At 54.1% G+C, this 15,296-nt stretch overlaps 1 protein-coding gene and 1 long non-coding RNA gene across 2 annotated transcripts in view; one reads left to right on the top strand and one right to left on the bottom strand.

Annotated features, from left to right (window-relative positions):
- LOC121167129 (patr class I histocompatibility antigen, B-2 alpha chain-like) overlaps window positions 1–15,296 on the bottom strand; it is a 27,158-nt gene extending 11,862 nt beyond the window's left edge. The window contains exons 1-6 of the mRNA XM_040996514.1: window positions 15,196–15,296; window positions 14,643–14,912; window positions 14,190–14,429; window positions 13,356–13,631; window positions 13,154–13,267; window positions 12,763–12,795 (exon numbers count right to left, since the gene is read on the bottom strand). Coding sequence (XP_040852448.1) covers window positions 12,763–12,795; window positions 13,154–13,267; window positions 13,356–13,631; window positions 14,190–14,429; window positions 14,643–14,912; window positions 15,196–15,268 — 1,006 coding nt within the window. The 5' untranslated portion in view covers window positions 15,269–15,296. The remainder of the gene's footprint in view (window positions 1–12,762; window positions 12,796–13,153; window positions 13,268–13,355; window positions 13,632–14,189; window positions 14,430–14,642; window positions 14,913–15,195) is intronic.
- On the top strand, window positions 4,237–14,996 carry LOC121167193. Its single transcript, XR_005885566.1, has 4 exons — window positions 4,237–4,431; window positions 9,711–9,714; window positions 13,063–13,068; window positions 14,986–14,996. It is a non-coding gene; the product is annotated as an uncharacterized LOC121167193 (long non-coding RNA).

Here is a 15,296-nt window from a genome sequence, read left to right as displayed (position 1 = left end):
GTCTCCCGCATTAGTGCAGCAGCCCAATCACATCGGTCATCTCCCACTGCCTTCCCAGGAGCATTAGCAGGGAGCTGATCAGAAGCAGAGGATCCGGGACACGAAGTAGCATCTGAATAGGATACCAGCATCACAGGCAGAGGCTTTACCCACTATGCAACCCTGGCCCTTATCTCTCATCTTTTGATAATCATCCATCAAGCTGCATGAACTGATATCTTATTACTGTTCTCCCCTCCCCCAGATGAGTAGGTCATTTTGTCATTTGAATATTACAAATAAATCTTATAATCTGGATCCTGGATCTATCACTGGATCCTGGATCTATCACTGGACATCTCTGAGGTCTGATTTATTGATTTGACAATTGTTACTTTTCCCCACACATTAACCCCATTCAGATAGTTCTGACAACCCCATTTCTAAATGCGGTGGCCTGTGGAGTCAAAGCAGCAGAATTATAGCAAGTTCAATGTCATTTTTAACCCATCTAGATCTGTTATGGTTTGAAAGAATTCATTGACGATGGAGTTCCTCTTGGAGGTCAGGTGGGTCCAGAAGGCCTGTGTCAGGAATACAGGGTGCGCCTTCCACACTGGCACCTTCAGTGGTGCTTGTTTCACTATTCTTGTTTGAGCTCCTTGTATGAAAGACAGTTGCTGAAAAGCATGTAGCCCATTAGCACCATGTTCACATGGGCGATGCTTCCCTTCTTCATGTTGATGTACTTGTAACACCTGCAGTAGCCTTTTTGAAACTCTCCAGTGATGCCTTCACGGGTGAAATCCTGCATCAGGATGCAGCTTGGCAGCTCTGTGAGTTTGACATCCATGACTGATGCTATCTTGGAGTACTAGTGTACCCTCAATGTCATTTCTTTTCAGCATTTTTTTTTTTTTATTGCAAAGGCGGATATACAGAGAGAAGAGACAGAGAGGAAGATCTTCCGTCCGATGATTCACTCCCCAAGTGAGCGCAATGGCCGATACTATGCCGGTCCGAAGCCAGGAGCCTCTTCCGGGTCTCCCACATGGGTGCAGGGTCCCAAAGCTTTGGGCCATCCTCGACTGCTTTCCCGGGCCACAAGCAGGGAGCTGGAAGCAGGGCTGCCGGGATTAGAACCAGCGCCCATATGGGATCCTGGGCGTGCAAGGCGAGGACCTTAACCACTTGCGCCACCGCGCCGGGCCTTCTTTTCAGCATTTTATTTTTAACATTTTATCATAAAAGGTAGAGAGAGATTCATATTATATATGTACACATACACACGGAGGAGAGAAATCCTTCATCTTCTGGTTACTGCCCCACAATGCCTGTAACAGCTACACTTGGGCTTGGCCAAAGTCAGAAGTCATGAACTTCATCCAGATCTCCCTGTGGATGACACAGACACAAGGTTTGAGCCATCACCTGCCACCCTCCAGGAGTACATTAGTAGGAACCCAGGTCACTGCTGAGGTGGGATCAATCCCAGGCGCTAGGACCCAGGGTGACCCAGAGTGTCCCAGCGCCACCCCTTGAGCAATGTGCATGTGTCTGGTGGCCTTCTGCAGTTACTTTGGAACAAACAGAGAATGAAGTAAGCACAGCAGAAAGCAGCAGCCCGCATTAGTCTCCCGCAGGAGGTTGCTGTTTGGGGCTGGTCCCGGATGTGCTGCCTGGGAGTGAGCAGCAGATGCAGGTGCTGCTTCCTGTAGCCCTGGCTGCTCTATTCTGGGTGCTGCAGGGGTTGGGTTGGCTCCCAAGCTGAAGCTTCTGTTCTGGAGAAATCCCAAGGTGTTCCACACAGGCTCTACTGATTGAAGGAGACACGATCCCCAGGCAAACACAATGAGTGGGTCAGGGAAAGAGAGAACTGCCCTGGCCTATACGAAGGAGAATCTGAAATTTTCCTGGAGTTGTCCTGCAGCGCTGAGGACAACAGAGAGGAGAGAAGCTAAAGGAGAAAGAGTGTGGCAGGGCGGGGAGCTGCGTCCAACGGGAGAATGTCCCTGAGCCCAAGAATGCAGGCTGCTTTTTTATTATTGAGCTTTTACAATTCATATCTAGTATTACATAATCAACTCATATTTGTAATTGGTTAAAACCCCCTCAAATGTCAATAGCAGCCTGTGTATGCTCTGTGGGAATTCACTCATTCGCCAGACTCTCACTGGGTGTCCTCTACATACAGGTCCACTTCTGAATGCTTGGCAAACAACAGGTGTGCCTGTTCTTTGACCTTGCACTTGAATTGGAAAAGAGTAATAAAGGGAAGAGAGGAGCAGGTGCATTTCACACTGCTGTGGGCAGTGATCAGTCTACAGAAAAGAGAAGTGCAACAGGAGTCTGAGGGGGAATAGGGACTGAAGGCAGAGCTTCAATTTTCCTTAGACTGAGGGGTGAGCAGAGACTCCCAGGTGGGAACTGTCCCTGGGGCATCAGGGGCAGCACAGTCCCAGCAGAGGGAGCAGCCTGTGCAGCGGCCCCTCCAGCAAAACGTGGCTTTCCCACAGAGACCAGGAGGGACCAGATGCTTCATCCCTCAGGACAGGAGGAGGAGGAGAGAGGCTGCATTGTTCAGTGGAGGGTGCCGGGTAAATGCACCTGGGTCAGAAGAACCTGCTGGGATGTAGGGATCAAAGCCAGACACTGCTGGAAGGAGGCAATTGTGAGCAATAGGCTAGTCATGAAGGCTCAGTGGGGGCCAGGAAAGCTTCCTCCCGCACCTGTATACCTGTCAGGTGACCCTCAGAGCAGGCAGGGTGGCCTTTTGGAGCCCAAGCCCTGTGTGCTGTGTGCAGAGGCCGTGAGTGTGCTCTCTGATTTCTCCCTTAGTTGCTGCTTCTGGGGAAAGCCCAACAGGCCTCAGCTTCCTGTCCCCCTGGGGTGGGCCATGGGTCAGGATGGAGCAGGAGGTATTCAGGCTATTGGCCACTGTCCTTGGCTGTGGGATGAGTACAGTGGGCATGTGTGGGTCTTTGTGAAGTTGGATGTGGACACCAGGAGGCTTTCTTCTGTTCTTACGGATACCAGCTACCCTGAGGCCTGGGCAGGTGTGTGTGTGATTGACAGAGTCAGCATCCAGGGGAGTCTGGGTCTTTTCCTCATGTTCCTTCTACTCTTGCAAACCCCAAGCTTGCTGCCAGTGTTTTTCTGCTGTCTGGCTCACAGGAGTTTTATTTTCTCCATTCCATGGGTTACCATCACTCACTGTGGATGTGCTCTGTGCACATACTTTTTTATTTTTAAAAATAATTTTCTTCCTCAAGTTTAATATTTGAAAGACAGGAGACAGGGAAAAATAAAAAATGAAAAACAGATGCAGAGCTTCCATCTGTAGGTGCAGTCTTCAGACACCAACAGCACTTGAAGCTGCCATGTCAGGTGAATGCCAGGCAATGGCATCTCCATCTCCCACAAGGTGGCAGGGACTCAGAGACGTGAACCATCACTGTACCTCCCATGGTGCAGAGCAGAGCCTGAGCCTGGCCCAGTCATTCTGTTGTGAGTGAATCAAACGAATTTTTAAAAAGGTTTATTTATTTTTATTTGAAAGGCAGATCTGATTTGTAGAGGAGAGACAGAGAGAAAAATCTTCCATCGGCTGGTTCACTCTCCAAATGGATGTAACAGCCAGAGCTGATCAGAAGCCAGGGTCCAGGAGCTTCTTTTGGGTCTCCCATAAGGATACAGGATCTTAAGGCTTTGGGTCATCCTCTATTGCTTTCCCAGGCTATAAGCAGGGAGCAGGGAAGAAAGTGGAGCAGCTGAGACATGAACTGGCACCAATATGGGATCCCAGTGTTTGGAACGTGAGAATTTAACCATTGAGCCATTGTGCTGGGTCACAAATGAATTCTTAAAATCTGCACACAACATTTGGCCTGAATGTTTTCTTTTAAATAGTTATATATTTATTTGAGATTCAGAGGGGGAGAAAGGTGGAGGGAAGAGAGAGAGGAATCATCTATCAACTGGTTCACTCTCCAAGTGGCTGCAAGGGCCAGGGTGGAATCCAGCTGAAACCAGGAGCCAGGAGCTTCTTCCAGGGCCTTTTGATTGGTTTTTGTCTATGCTTTAAGTTAAGGGTTCCACTTCATTTCCTCTATTTACTCCTGGCCTGTGTGTATCCAGGTTCCCCACAATCATTGGTCTACAAATATATTGACCCTTTGAGGGCTTTGCCCCCTCTTTATCCCCTTGCATCGTTCTCATTCTAAATTCCTCTGGGGCTACACCCTCCCTTCCCCCACTGGATCCAGGGTGATCCTTCCCCAGGGGAGCAACCCTCACCTCTTCACCTCCTCTCTCCTTCCTGCCCGAATTCCCCAGGCTCTCTGGCTGTGGATGCCCTGGCCTCTGCAGCCCCTGCCTTCCACCTTGGGGTCCTGCTCTACCTGCACCCTTGCCTTCCTTCCTGTCACTAGGGCCACTGGAGCTGCCAGCCCTGTGGAGCTGCCTATTCTGGCAGAGCGCTGAATTTTTCTCTTGGGTTTGTCTGGGCTGGGGTGAGGATGGGGTCCTGGGGAGTGGACAGGTGAAACTTCTCAGAGGGAATAGGTAAAGGGAGGAGTCACCATGGGCGGGGCAGGCGGGCGCTCCCTGCAGGAAACGTTGTCTGAGAGACCAGGGCCTTCAGGGATTCCCACCGCAACTCCAGCGATTCCTCTCCTATCAATGTGGGCAGTGCGGGCAGAATTGGCTCGCAGCGCTGCTATGCAAATCCCACAGTGTTGAGTCGCCACTTGTGCAGGGTGTGCCATGATCAGGCAGTCCCTATGGCCTGAGTACCACAGGAGGACATGGTCCTGTGTCACAGCCAGGAGACCCTGTCAAGTTGACACCCTGAGGAGGTCAGGGCAGCTGTGAGGTGGCTCCTGTCCTCTCCTTGGACTCTCCCATGGAGGACGTGTCATTTCTGGTTCCCTGTGAAGAAGTGTGCAGTGAGGGAGGGATTGCTCAGGATTCTTCCTCTAGTGCTGGTGGCCTTTACAAGGCCCTCTCTTAAAGGAGAGGTCCTCTAGGGTGTCCTCCATCTCCAGGGCTGGAGCAGAAGAAATGGATCAGGAACTCAGTGTGGAGATCCCTGACCAGGAGGGTGTCTGTGCTGAGGGTGGCCATGGCAGAGACCAGCTGAGGGCATGGAGGGCTGGCAGAATCCCCCAGTCTCCATGGGAAAGAGGATCCACTGAAGGTTGTGGGCTGGGTGGGTCTGTGCTAGGACAGGGCAGGATGGCCGTACTGTCCCAGGCCTGCAGCAGCCTGTGGGTGCACCTGTCTGCAGGGGCAGGTGGACACAGCACAGCTTGAAAGCTGGCAGGGTGGAGCTTGGCAGCCTCCTTGGCCTGGGGTGTCCCGGGCAGGGCAGGGCCAGCTCAGGCAGCCCAGGGTTGCTGCTCTGGGCCTGTGGTACCCCAGCCTCCTGCTGGGCTCTGTGGGTGAGAGGGGCTGACTCAGGACTGCAGAGGGAGAGGAGGCTGAGTGCAGCTTGGACAGGGCAGCAGGGAGAGGGCGTGGCCTATTGGAGGAGCCCCAGCAGAAGGAGTGAGTGTGACCCTCTGTGGGCTGGGATTACATGTTCAAGGCCCTGTGGACATGTGGGGGTTGCTATTGGGTCTTGTCCTCCACCCTGCAGCCCTCAGCTCCTTTGCTCTGTGATGACAGTAATGGCAGGGTTCCATGTGGACAGTGTTGCATGAGAGTACCCAGGGCTGACAAAGTGGGTGATACAAGTGCTTGTAGGGGGTCAGCGTCCTCCCCTCAAGGGCTGCATGTGAGTTTTGAGTAGCTGAGGCGGGGGAGGTCCTGAGGGGATAAAATGCCTCCCTGGAAACATTGGTGCTCTGTCCTGTAGTCTGTGAGCCACTGTTCCAGATGACCAGCAGGTGGCGCCACGAGACCATGCCAAGAGAAATCCAAGCTGGCAGGCCATGCTGTCTACTGTGTCCCCTGGTTCCACTTGAGGCAGCCTATGATCTGCACAGAGGGACCTGATGCCCCCCATGCTGTGGTCTCATCAACAATATCCTGAGCCCTTCCATTTCCTTATCTCCTAACTGGAAAAACAGTGGGAACAGCATTGTGGCACATTGAGTAAAGTTGTTGCTGCAATGATAGGATCCCATATGGGTGCCAGTTTGTATTCTGGCTACTCCACTTCCAACCAAGCTCCCTGCTTGTGGCCTGGGAAAGCAGCAGATGATGGCCCAAGTCCTTGAACCCAGCATCCACATGGGAGACCCTGATGAAGCTCCTGGCACCTGGCTTCCGACCAGCTCAGCTCTGGTCATTGTGTCCATTTGTTGAGTGAATGAGCGAGTTGAAGAATCTCTCTATCTGTCCTTTTCTGACCGCAAGTCTGCCTTTCAAAATAAAATAAATGTTTATAAAAAAATCTTAAAAAACAAACAAACAAAAAAGATGCCAGCCTTGTGATACAGTGTGTTAGAATTCCTCTTATTATGAGGGCATCATTTATACAACCAAAATATAGAAATCAAGGCAACAAAATGGAAGGAATTGCATTTCTCCATGTACAGTGTAGAATAAAGAATTCGCAATCGTGAGTGAGTACAGCTGTGCCATGTGGATTATCCGTGATGTGTGTATCCCTGTGTATGGTGGGGAAATGTTTGTGTTGGTAGGCATCTCACTGTTGAGTCTGGGAGGGCAGGTGTGAAGGCGGGGCAGAGGCCGGGCTCCATTTCCATGGTGACACAGAAGTCTGTGCAGGCCCCAGGGACAAGGGTTACAGGGTCCTCCTACAGAGCAGGAGGGGCTAGTCCTTTTGTCTGAGACATCTGGTTGTGGCTCAGGGCAGGGGCTGCAGGAATGCCTACTCTGAGAGGGGTCCAGTGTAGGGACAGAGATAAGGTGAGCTATGGAATGGGGAGGGGCCTGGGATTCTGGTGCTGAAGAGCAGGGTCAGTGCTCCTGGGAGGGGCCCTGACAGGGAGGTGGGAATGAGTGAGTGAGGAATGAATGACATAGACAGGCAGGCTGCAACCCAGCAGCTGCCACCTCTGGGTTAGCCTGTGTGGGTGTGAGGGGTTTCTGTACTTTCCTGCTGGTCCTGCTTTCTCCTGGCTGCTCCTTCGCAACAGACCCCCCCCCGCCCCTCTCTGCAGGCCAGGCAAAGGAGGCAAAGAGCTCCAGAACTCCTGTGATGATACACCCTGAGCTGGGCTAGGAGCTGAGCCTGCAAGAGGAGTGGACCAGGGCCTGCCTGGGAGCAGGAGAGGATGAGAGGCCCTTTGGGGTCCCCCCTGGGTCCTTGCAAATCAGGAAGGAGGTGGGAAGAGAGTTTGTTCAGACACCGTGCAAGGTGCACCTGCTGGTGTGTGTTGTCCTATATTACTCAGTGTTGTTGCCTCTCTCACATTGCTGCAGGAGTGTTAGATGCTTTGAGACCCCAAGTTTGACTGACCTTCAAATATCACTCACAGTACTCAGCTGTCATCAGCCATAAGTCTTCATGTGCTTGGAGGCTTTGTTTTTATTTGCATCAAACTTAAAAGTATTGAAGTTAAAGGAGTTAATTATTTCTGAAGCTTTCTTATGAGAGGCTGGCATTGTGGTGTAACATGGAAAGCTGCTGCCAGCAATGCCAGTGTCCCATGTGGCTGTTGAACAGAGTCCTGTGTGCTCCACTTCTCAGTCAGCTCCCTGCCCTTGTGCCTGGAAGAGCAGCAGAAGCTGGCCTGACTGCTGGGACCCTGCAGCCATCGGGGAGAAGGAGGAAGCTGGTGGATCCTGCTTTGGCCTGGCCCAGCCCTGGCTCAGTGACCATCTGGGGAGTGAACCAGTGGGTGTGGGATTTCTGACATTAGCCGCTAGGGTACAGCACCAGGCTCTTCTGGTTTTCTTTGTTTCAAGATTTGTTTTTGGGCCTGGAGCAGTGGCCTAGCGGCCAAAATTCTCACCTTGTATGAGCCGGATCCCATATCGGCACCGGTTCTAAACCTGGCAGCTCCACTTCCCATCCAGCTCCCTGATTGTGGCCTGGGAAGGCAGTAGAGGATGGCCCAAGGTCTTGGGACCCTGCTTTGGAGGAGGGTAATAATAATAATAATATTTAATTATGTTTTATTACAAAGTCAGATATACAGCGAGGAGGAGAGACAGAGAGAAAGATCCTGTGTCCGATGATTTGTTCTCCAAGTGACCGCAACAGCTGGTGCTGTGCCGATTCGAAGCCAGGAACCAGGAACCTCCTCCGGGTCTCCCATGTGGGTTCAGGGTCCCAAGGCTTTGGGCTGTTCTTGACTGCTTTTCCAGGCCACAAGCAAGGAGCTGAATGGGAAGCCGGCCCCTGAGAGTAGAACCGGTACCCATATGGGATCCCAGCACGTTCAAGGCGAGGACTTTAGCCGCTAGGCCACCTCGCTCCTGGGCCCTAATTTGTAATTTTGCTCATCAGAGTTCTGATAACACTGTTTGTTAGTTAGCCTGACTAAATATTTGACTATCTTATTTTTCTCAAGCCAGTTTGTGTTTTGTTAATATTTCACACTCCTCTTGGTTTCGCTTTCACTTACGTGGCTCTGCCTCTTATTTCTCATCTGCTAATCTGGAGTTTTGTTTGAGCTTGTTTCTTTGTGGACAAAGTCGTCGATAAATTTATTGGGATCAAATTGAATATGTAAGTTGCTTGGAGCACCATGGATGATTTAATCATATTAACCCTTCTAAGCCTGGATATTGGAATACTTTTTTCCATTGTTTTGTCTCTTCTTATTCATTCATTGATGTAGTCATTTAAAAAATTTTTTTTATTGGAAAGGCAGATTTGCAGAGAGAAGGAGATACAGAGAGAAAGATCTTCCATCTGCTGGCTCACTCCCCAAGTGGCTGTAACGGCCAGTGCTGAGACAATCCAAAGCCAGGAGGCAGGTTCTTTCAGGTCTACCAGATGGGTGCAGGGTTCCAATTCTTTGGGCCATCCTCTCGTGCCATTCCAGGACACAAGCAGGAAATTGGATGGAAAGTGGAGCAGCCAGACATGAACCAGAGCTCCTATGGGATCCCAGCAGATGCAAGGTGAGGATTACAGAAGCATTTCTATCTCACCTCAGAGCTGCAACATCAGGACCCCCCAGGCTGTCAGGGACATCTCTAATGTAAAAATCAGGGTCCCAGGGATAGCAGTCCTGGTGCAGGCCCGGGTCCAGCATCAGAATCAGGGGTGTGAGCTGTGCCCTCTGTGCCCAGCAGCAGGGCTGTAGTTCCCAGCTGGGATCACCCAGGGTGAGGCCATGGATTCTGCTCCTGCCTGTGCAGCCTCAACCAGGGTCTCTGTATTTTCTCTTCATTGAATCAGCTACAGTGTCACACAGCCAGGTGAGGGGCAAATGAGAAACTCCTAGATTTCATTGTGGGCTCCAAGGAGGGAGAATCCATGTGGGGCACCGTGTGAGGCAGCAGGATCCAGAGAGGTTCCATGTGTTCAGCTGTGGCCTCTTCCTGAACCTTCCTCCTGGGCTGCCCCACCAGGAGAGAGTGCACAGTGTGTCTCCAACATCCTGTCTCTTCTGTTGTCACTGACCACCTGGACACAGAGTTGGAGACGCAGCTTGGGACACCTGGTCCCATCTCAGTGCTCTGTTGGAGTCCTGGCTCCACTTCTGGCCCAGTGTCCACCAGGTGCATGCCCTGGGAGGCAGCAGATGATGCATGAGGACACTTGGACTGAGTTCTGGCCTCTGGGCTTTGGCTTGCCCCGCCCCCAGCTGTGTGGACATTTGGGGAGAGAGCCAGAGGATGGGAGAACACTCTCCTTTTCAAAAAGATGAAAAGAAAATCTTCAAATAAATAAAAACAATTTTTTATGCCTCCCCTATCTTGTAGTGCTCTTTGTTCACAGGCCCAGGGGTTCCCAATGTGGGTGACAGCAATGTTGATCTTGGGGCTCTCAGAGAACACAGACGCTTTGACCTTGGCTGTGCCCTGTCTGGCATGTGAACACTGGGAGCTGAAACATCACAAGCTGAGGTTGCAGTGACTGCCCCTCCTCCCTGAAATCCCAGCTAAACAGGAAGGTGTCTGGTGAAGGGTGAGGCCTGGACTTGGGACTCCCTTCCCTGCCAGGCATCATTGCCCAGCACAGCAGCATAGAGAAGATCAGAGGTCAGGGGAAGGTGTTGCTCAGAACCAGGTATATGTGTTTCCCACTTTGTAAGCCTGGAACATCATAAGTGACACTGCTGTAAACTAGGCTGCCTGCACCCAGGTCTCTGCCAGAGCAGACCCTCACTGTGTGGTGTCCAGGGTCCAGGTGTGCTCATGTGACCATCCTTCAGGGGAGGCTGAGGTTCAGGTGGGAGTCCTTGTCTTCCCTCCTGCTGCCTGAGTGTGCTCTGGAGGTGGAGCCATCAGCACCCACTTGAGCCACTTGCAGACCCCCTGGTCGCTCCAGACTGTCCCAGCCCTCCCAGTGCTCACAGGATGCCCTCAGCATGTCTGTGGACCCTCATTCTATCAGTGACCCTAGCTAGCCCTGCAGGTAGTGGGGCTGTGGTTTTACCCCCTCTCTCACACCCTCGACTTAGCCCTGCAGACCCAGTGCTCCTTCTTGCACCCTCTCTCATCATTCTCACTCACTCCCTGGGTGCTCCATCTCTGCTCCTGAATGCAAATGTGGTTCATGTGGAGCAGAGTCCTCAGTGAGTCTCCCACACAGACATTTCCCTTCGTCATCTGACTTGTGGTCACTGCCAGCCCTGCAGTGTCACTCACTTCTCACCAACATCCTGGTTTCTGCACTGAATGCCTGGGTGGTCCCTATGGAATCCACCCTCCCAGGTTGCCCTTCTCCTACAGTGATGCCATCCCCACACTGGCTCGGCCTGAAGCCCTGGGTGTCCTCCTCACCTCCTCCTCTTCCCCTGGATGCAGCCCACAGGAAGTGCTCTGCATCTAGCTGCAGAAGGATCCAGAACCTCATCTCCCACTCTGCCCATGCCCACACCCACCACAGTGACTGGCATCCCTGTCTGGGCTTCACAAGATCCCCTAGATCTATGTATCCAGTCTCGCAGTCTCTCAGCCCCGTCCTCACGCAGCAGCCAGGGTGGTCCCTGGACAGAATGTGCACATGTCCTTCCTCTGCTCAGAGCTGCCTCATGGCTAACATCTCACTCAGCGCCAGGGCCCAGTCTCAGTGTGCATGAAGCCTGCTGGATGGCGGTGTCCCGACCCAGCCTTCCTGATGGCTCCCTGCTCTGTGTGCAGACTTGCTCCTGCCCAGGGCATTTGCACTGGCCGTCTTCTGCCCCACAACTTCTTTGCAGATGACTCATTGTGTCCTTCCAACCTTACTCAGGGTCACCACCTCGGGACAGTGCACACTGACCATGATGATGAGACAGCCAGCTGCTCTGGCCCTGACACCCACCCTGGACCACCTTGCCCAGCACTGGGTCTGACCCACAGCAAAGTCAGCTGAGTGATGAGCATGTAGCACCTGCCCCTTCTAGACCCCGTGGTTCATCAGTGGAGCCTGAGACAGAGGCTGCTTGTGGCTGCTGCAGAGCAAGTCCCCTCCTGTGGTGTCCCCATGGCCTGTGCTTTCTCACAAGTGTCCCCTGCCCTCCTGCCTCCCTCCTACACTGCCTCCTGCACACACAGAAGTGAAGGCCACCAGAGCTCACACACAGGAAGAGCAGATACAATCAGCCAATGACACTAAGGAACAACGTGAACACAGGAAGATGGAGCTGAGGGATGAACTTAAGCCCTAGATTTGGCAGCCATGGCCCCATGCAGCCTCCATTGCCTTGGGCCATGAGACAGGGCAGCCTAGCCACGGCTGAGTCCTGTGATGGCAGGTGTTGGTGGGCATGCCCTACCAGAGAGACCAGGACACTGGGGCAGCTGAACCGGGTCAGCAGTGACCAAGAGAAAGCATGATGGATGGAGCACTGCCTGGGCACAGCCTCATCCTCACCCAGGACTTCCCACCCTCTCCCGTCCCCACCTGCAACAGACTCAACAGAGGAAACACAAGTTCTGGAAGGTTCTTGGTGCTTTTGTTTATTTCTCTCTGTCAAATTTTATTATTTTTTTTTTATTGATTACATTGCATTGTGTGACACAGTTTTATAGGCACTGGAATTCTGCACACCTCTCCCTAAACTACCTCCTCCCCCGTCAAATTTTTGTAATTTCCTCTTTTAATTTTCTCACCAACACCCCGTGATTGGAATTGGAATAAATGAATTGCACAGGGAAGGATGAAGTTGCAGCAGATGATCCACTTGAGACAGGGACAGAGGTGCCCGTGCTGGGCTGGGAGGGCCAGGATCCCTCCTCATACTGTGCCCACAGGAACACACTCAGCTGCCTTGGCAGGAAGGGAAGAGAGGGCAGGGCTTTTTGAAGAAAACCAAGATGGGGACTTCAGCAGGTCTGTCCCAACAAGGTGGTTGTCTCACACTACAGACACAAGGTGAAAATTTGAGGTCATTGCTTTTGGGGACAGGAACAGCACAGCACACTGTGAAAATGTCCAGATTCAAGGAATCCCCCAGCCCCTCTGTGAGTCCCCTCACCCAGGTCCCTCTCCCCTCCAGGCCCTCCAGGTCTCACCTTTCAAACTTTCAGAAGGAGTTGGAGCCCTGGGCACTGTCCCCACCTGGGAGAACCAATCAGGACTTGGTGAGAGCCCCGGGGGTGTGGCTGAGGGAGGAGCTATGGAGTGGGTGTGGCAGCACCTCCAGGGGCACCTGACTAGGGCAAGGGCTTTGGGGACTCCCCCACACCCAAACACACCCCAGTGCTTACCTGCAGCCTTAGTGTAGCTCCCTCCTTTCCCACCTGTGAGAGAAAACATCCAGTGAGAGGCTGGGCCAGAGTACTGGCTCATCTCAGACAAGTTTCTAGAACTGTGGCTGCAGATCCAGGAAAGGGTCAGGAGGTGCCTCTCCTGGAGGTGTGTCCTTCTGGGACCTCCCCCTGACCTGGGGCTGCTGGAGCTCAGGTTCTCATGAGCAGTGTCATCCCTGTGGAGTGTTCATGGTGCACCTTCACTTGGGCATCACACCAGAACCAGTGTGAGCACTTGGGGCCCAGCTGGGGATGTAGGTGTGTGTGCATGTTGCTTTCCAGGAACGGGGTAGGGGAATCTTCCTCTTAGGGGACAGGAGGATCAGACCCAGCCCTCACCCTGCCCTACCTGAGCGAATCCTCCTCATCATCACAGCAGTGACCACAGCTCCAATGAGCACAGCTGCCACGAGGACCAGGCCAGTGATGACTCCCCACATGGGCACAGTGGGCTGAGGAGACTCTGAGAGGGGAAGGGACAATAAGGGGCTCTGACCCCTGGTCTCATTCCCACCCTTGCTGGAGACTCCATCCCTCACTTCCCTCCTTACCCCATCTCAGGGTGAGGGGCTCAGGCAGCCCCTTATGCTTCACATAGCACGTGTATCTCTGCTCCTCTCCAGAAGGCACCAGCACAGCTGCCCACTTCTGGAAGGTTCCATCCCCTGCAGGCCTGGTCTCCACCAGCTCTGTGTCCTGGGTCAGGTCCTCCCCATCTCGCTGCCAGGTGAGTGTGATGTCCTTGGGGTAGAAGCCGAGGGCCCAGCACCTCAGGGTGGCCTTCTGGTCAGAGACTGGGTGGTGGGTCACATGTGCTGTGGGAGGGTCTGAGGGAAGATGTGGACAATTCAGGCCTTTTTTGTTCTTCCCCTGACACTAAAGTTACACTCAGTGACCTTCCTGAGAGTGGACAGGGGAAATGGGGTGGTGGAGGAGGTCAAAACCCTGACCCTGCCTGGATAAAGACAATGCAACAAATGTAGTGTTTGGAAAGTTCTAGAATCAGGTATCTGGCTAGGGTAGGAGGGCCCAGGTCTCTGAGGGGAAGATAGCCTGGAATGAAACTGCCCAGTTCACTGGCTTGAGACTGAAGACTGGCCTGGGAGGGGTGAGGATCACAAAATCTTGGTGGAGTGCAGGGTACTGAGAGGGTCCTTTCCAGAATCTTCTGTGCCTCTCCCCCTCCCCCACCCGTGCCCCTCCCCGGGTCCCTCCTCTCCTGAGGGAACAGTGGATCTCTGGCTCTGAACCCCAAACCCAGGTGGACGTCCCTGCTGTAGCCAGCAGGAGAGGGGGACGCTGGCCTGGCTCCCACTTTCCTCCCCTCCTTGCTGCCCCAGCCCCGGGGGAGGTGGGTGAGGGCGGCCCCTCCCAGCCCCGCGCACCTGCTCTCTGCAGAGTGTCCTTTCCCATCTTCAGGTATTTGTGCAGCCACTCAGCTTCACCCCCTGCCTCTAATTTGCTATTGCTGTTCTGAGCCGCCATGTCGGCAGCGGTCCAGGAGCGCAGGTCCTCATTCATGGGGAGGTAGTCCTTGCCATCATAGGCGTCGAGGCTGTACCCGCGGAGGAGGCGCCCGTCCGCCCCGACCTCACAGCCGTACATCTCCTGGATGGTGTGAGAGCCTGTCCCGCCCGCGGTCAGCCCTGGCCACGCAGCTCCGCCCGGCCCTCACCGACCCGCGGGGATTTCGGCCAAAACCGAAAAGGAAACCAGGTTGCGCCCCGCGGGCTCCTCCCGCCGAGGGTCTCCGCGGGGCGCGCAGTCTCGGGGTGGGGGACCTCGGCCAGGGGACCCGGAGCGCCCTGGGCGCACGTGGGGAGGGTCGGGTCACTCACCGGCCTCGCTCTGGTTGTAGTAGCCGCGCAGGGTGTTCAGGCCATCGCGGTAAAACTGTGCGTTTTTCTTGGCGATCTGTGTCTCCCGCTCCCAGTATTCGGGCTCCAACTGCTGCATCCACGGCACACTGGGTCCCTCTCTCGGGTTCCCGGCGTCGCCGTCGAAGCGCACGAACTGCGTGTCGTCCACGTAGCCCACGGCGATGTAGCGGGGCTCCCCGAGTTCGGGCCTGGACACGGAGGTGTAGAAATAGTTCATGGAGTGGAAACCTGGGGGAGAGAGGGGCTGAGACCAGGGCCGACCCCGCCCGGAGCGGGACCCTTGGGACCGAGGAGTGCGGAGCTGGGTTGGGGCGGAGACTAAGGGAGTGTGGGGACCGCGAGATGAGGCGGTGAGGAGAGGGGAGGGTCTTGAATAAGCCGGGGTCGGTGAGATGGCGAGGTGTAGGGGGTGTGAGGTCTGGGAGAGGCGGCTCCCCGGGGTCCTGTGTCCCCTCCGCGCTCCCCTCGCTCCTGCCCCGCAGAGCCCGTCTCCCTCCCGACCCGCACTCACCCGCCCGGGTCTCGGTCAGGGCCAGGGCCCCCGCGAGCAGCAGGAGGAGGGTCCGGGGCGCCGTGGACCCCATCCTGGGGGGCTGAGAGGAGTCTGATCCT

This window comes from Ochotona curzoniae, unplaced genomic scaffold (genome assembly GCF_017591425.1).
Source record: "Ochotona curzoniae isolate NIBS_2020 unplaced genomic scaffold, NIBS_Ocur_1.0 contig_1221, whole genome shotgun sequence".
In the NCBI taxonomy this organism is placed as follows: domain Eukaryota; kingdom Metazoa; phylum Chordata; class Mammalia; order Lagomorpha; family Ochotonidae; genus Ochotona; species Ochotona curzoniae.
Note: the sequence above shows the minus strand (reverse complement) of the source record. Positions and strands in the feature narration are given on the sequence as shown.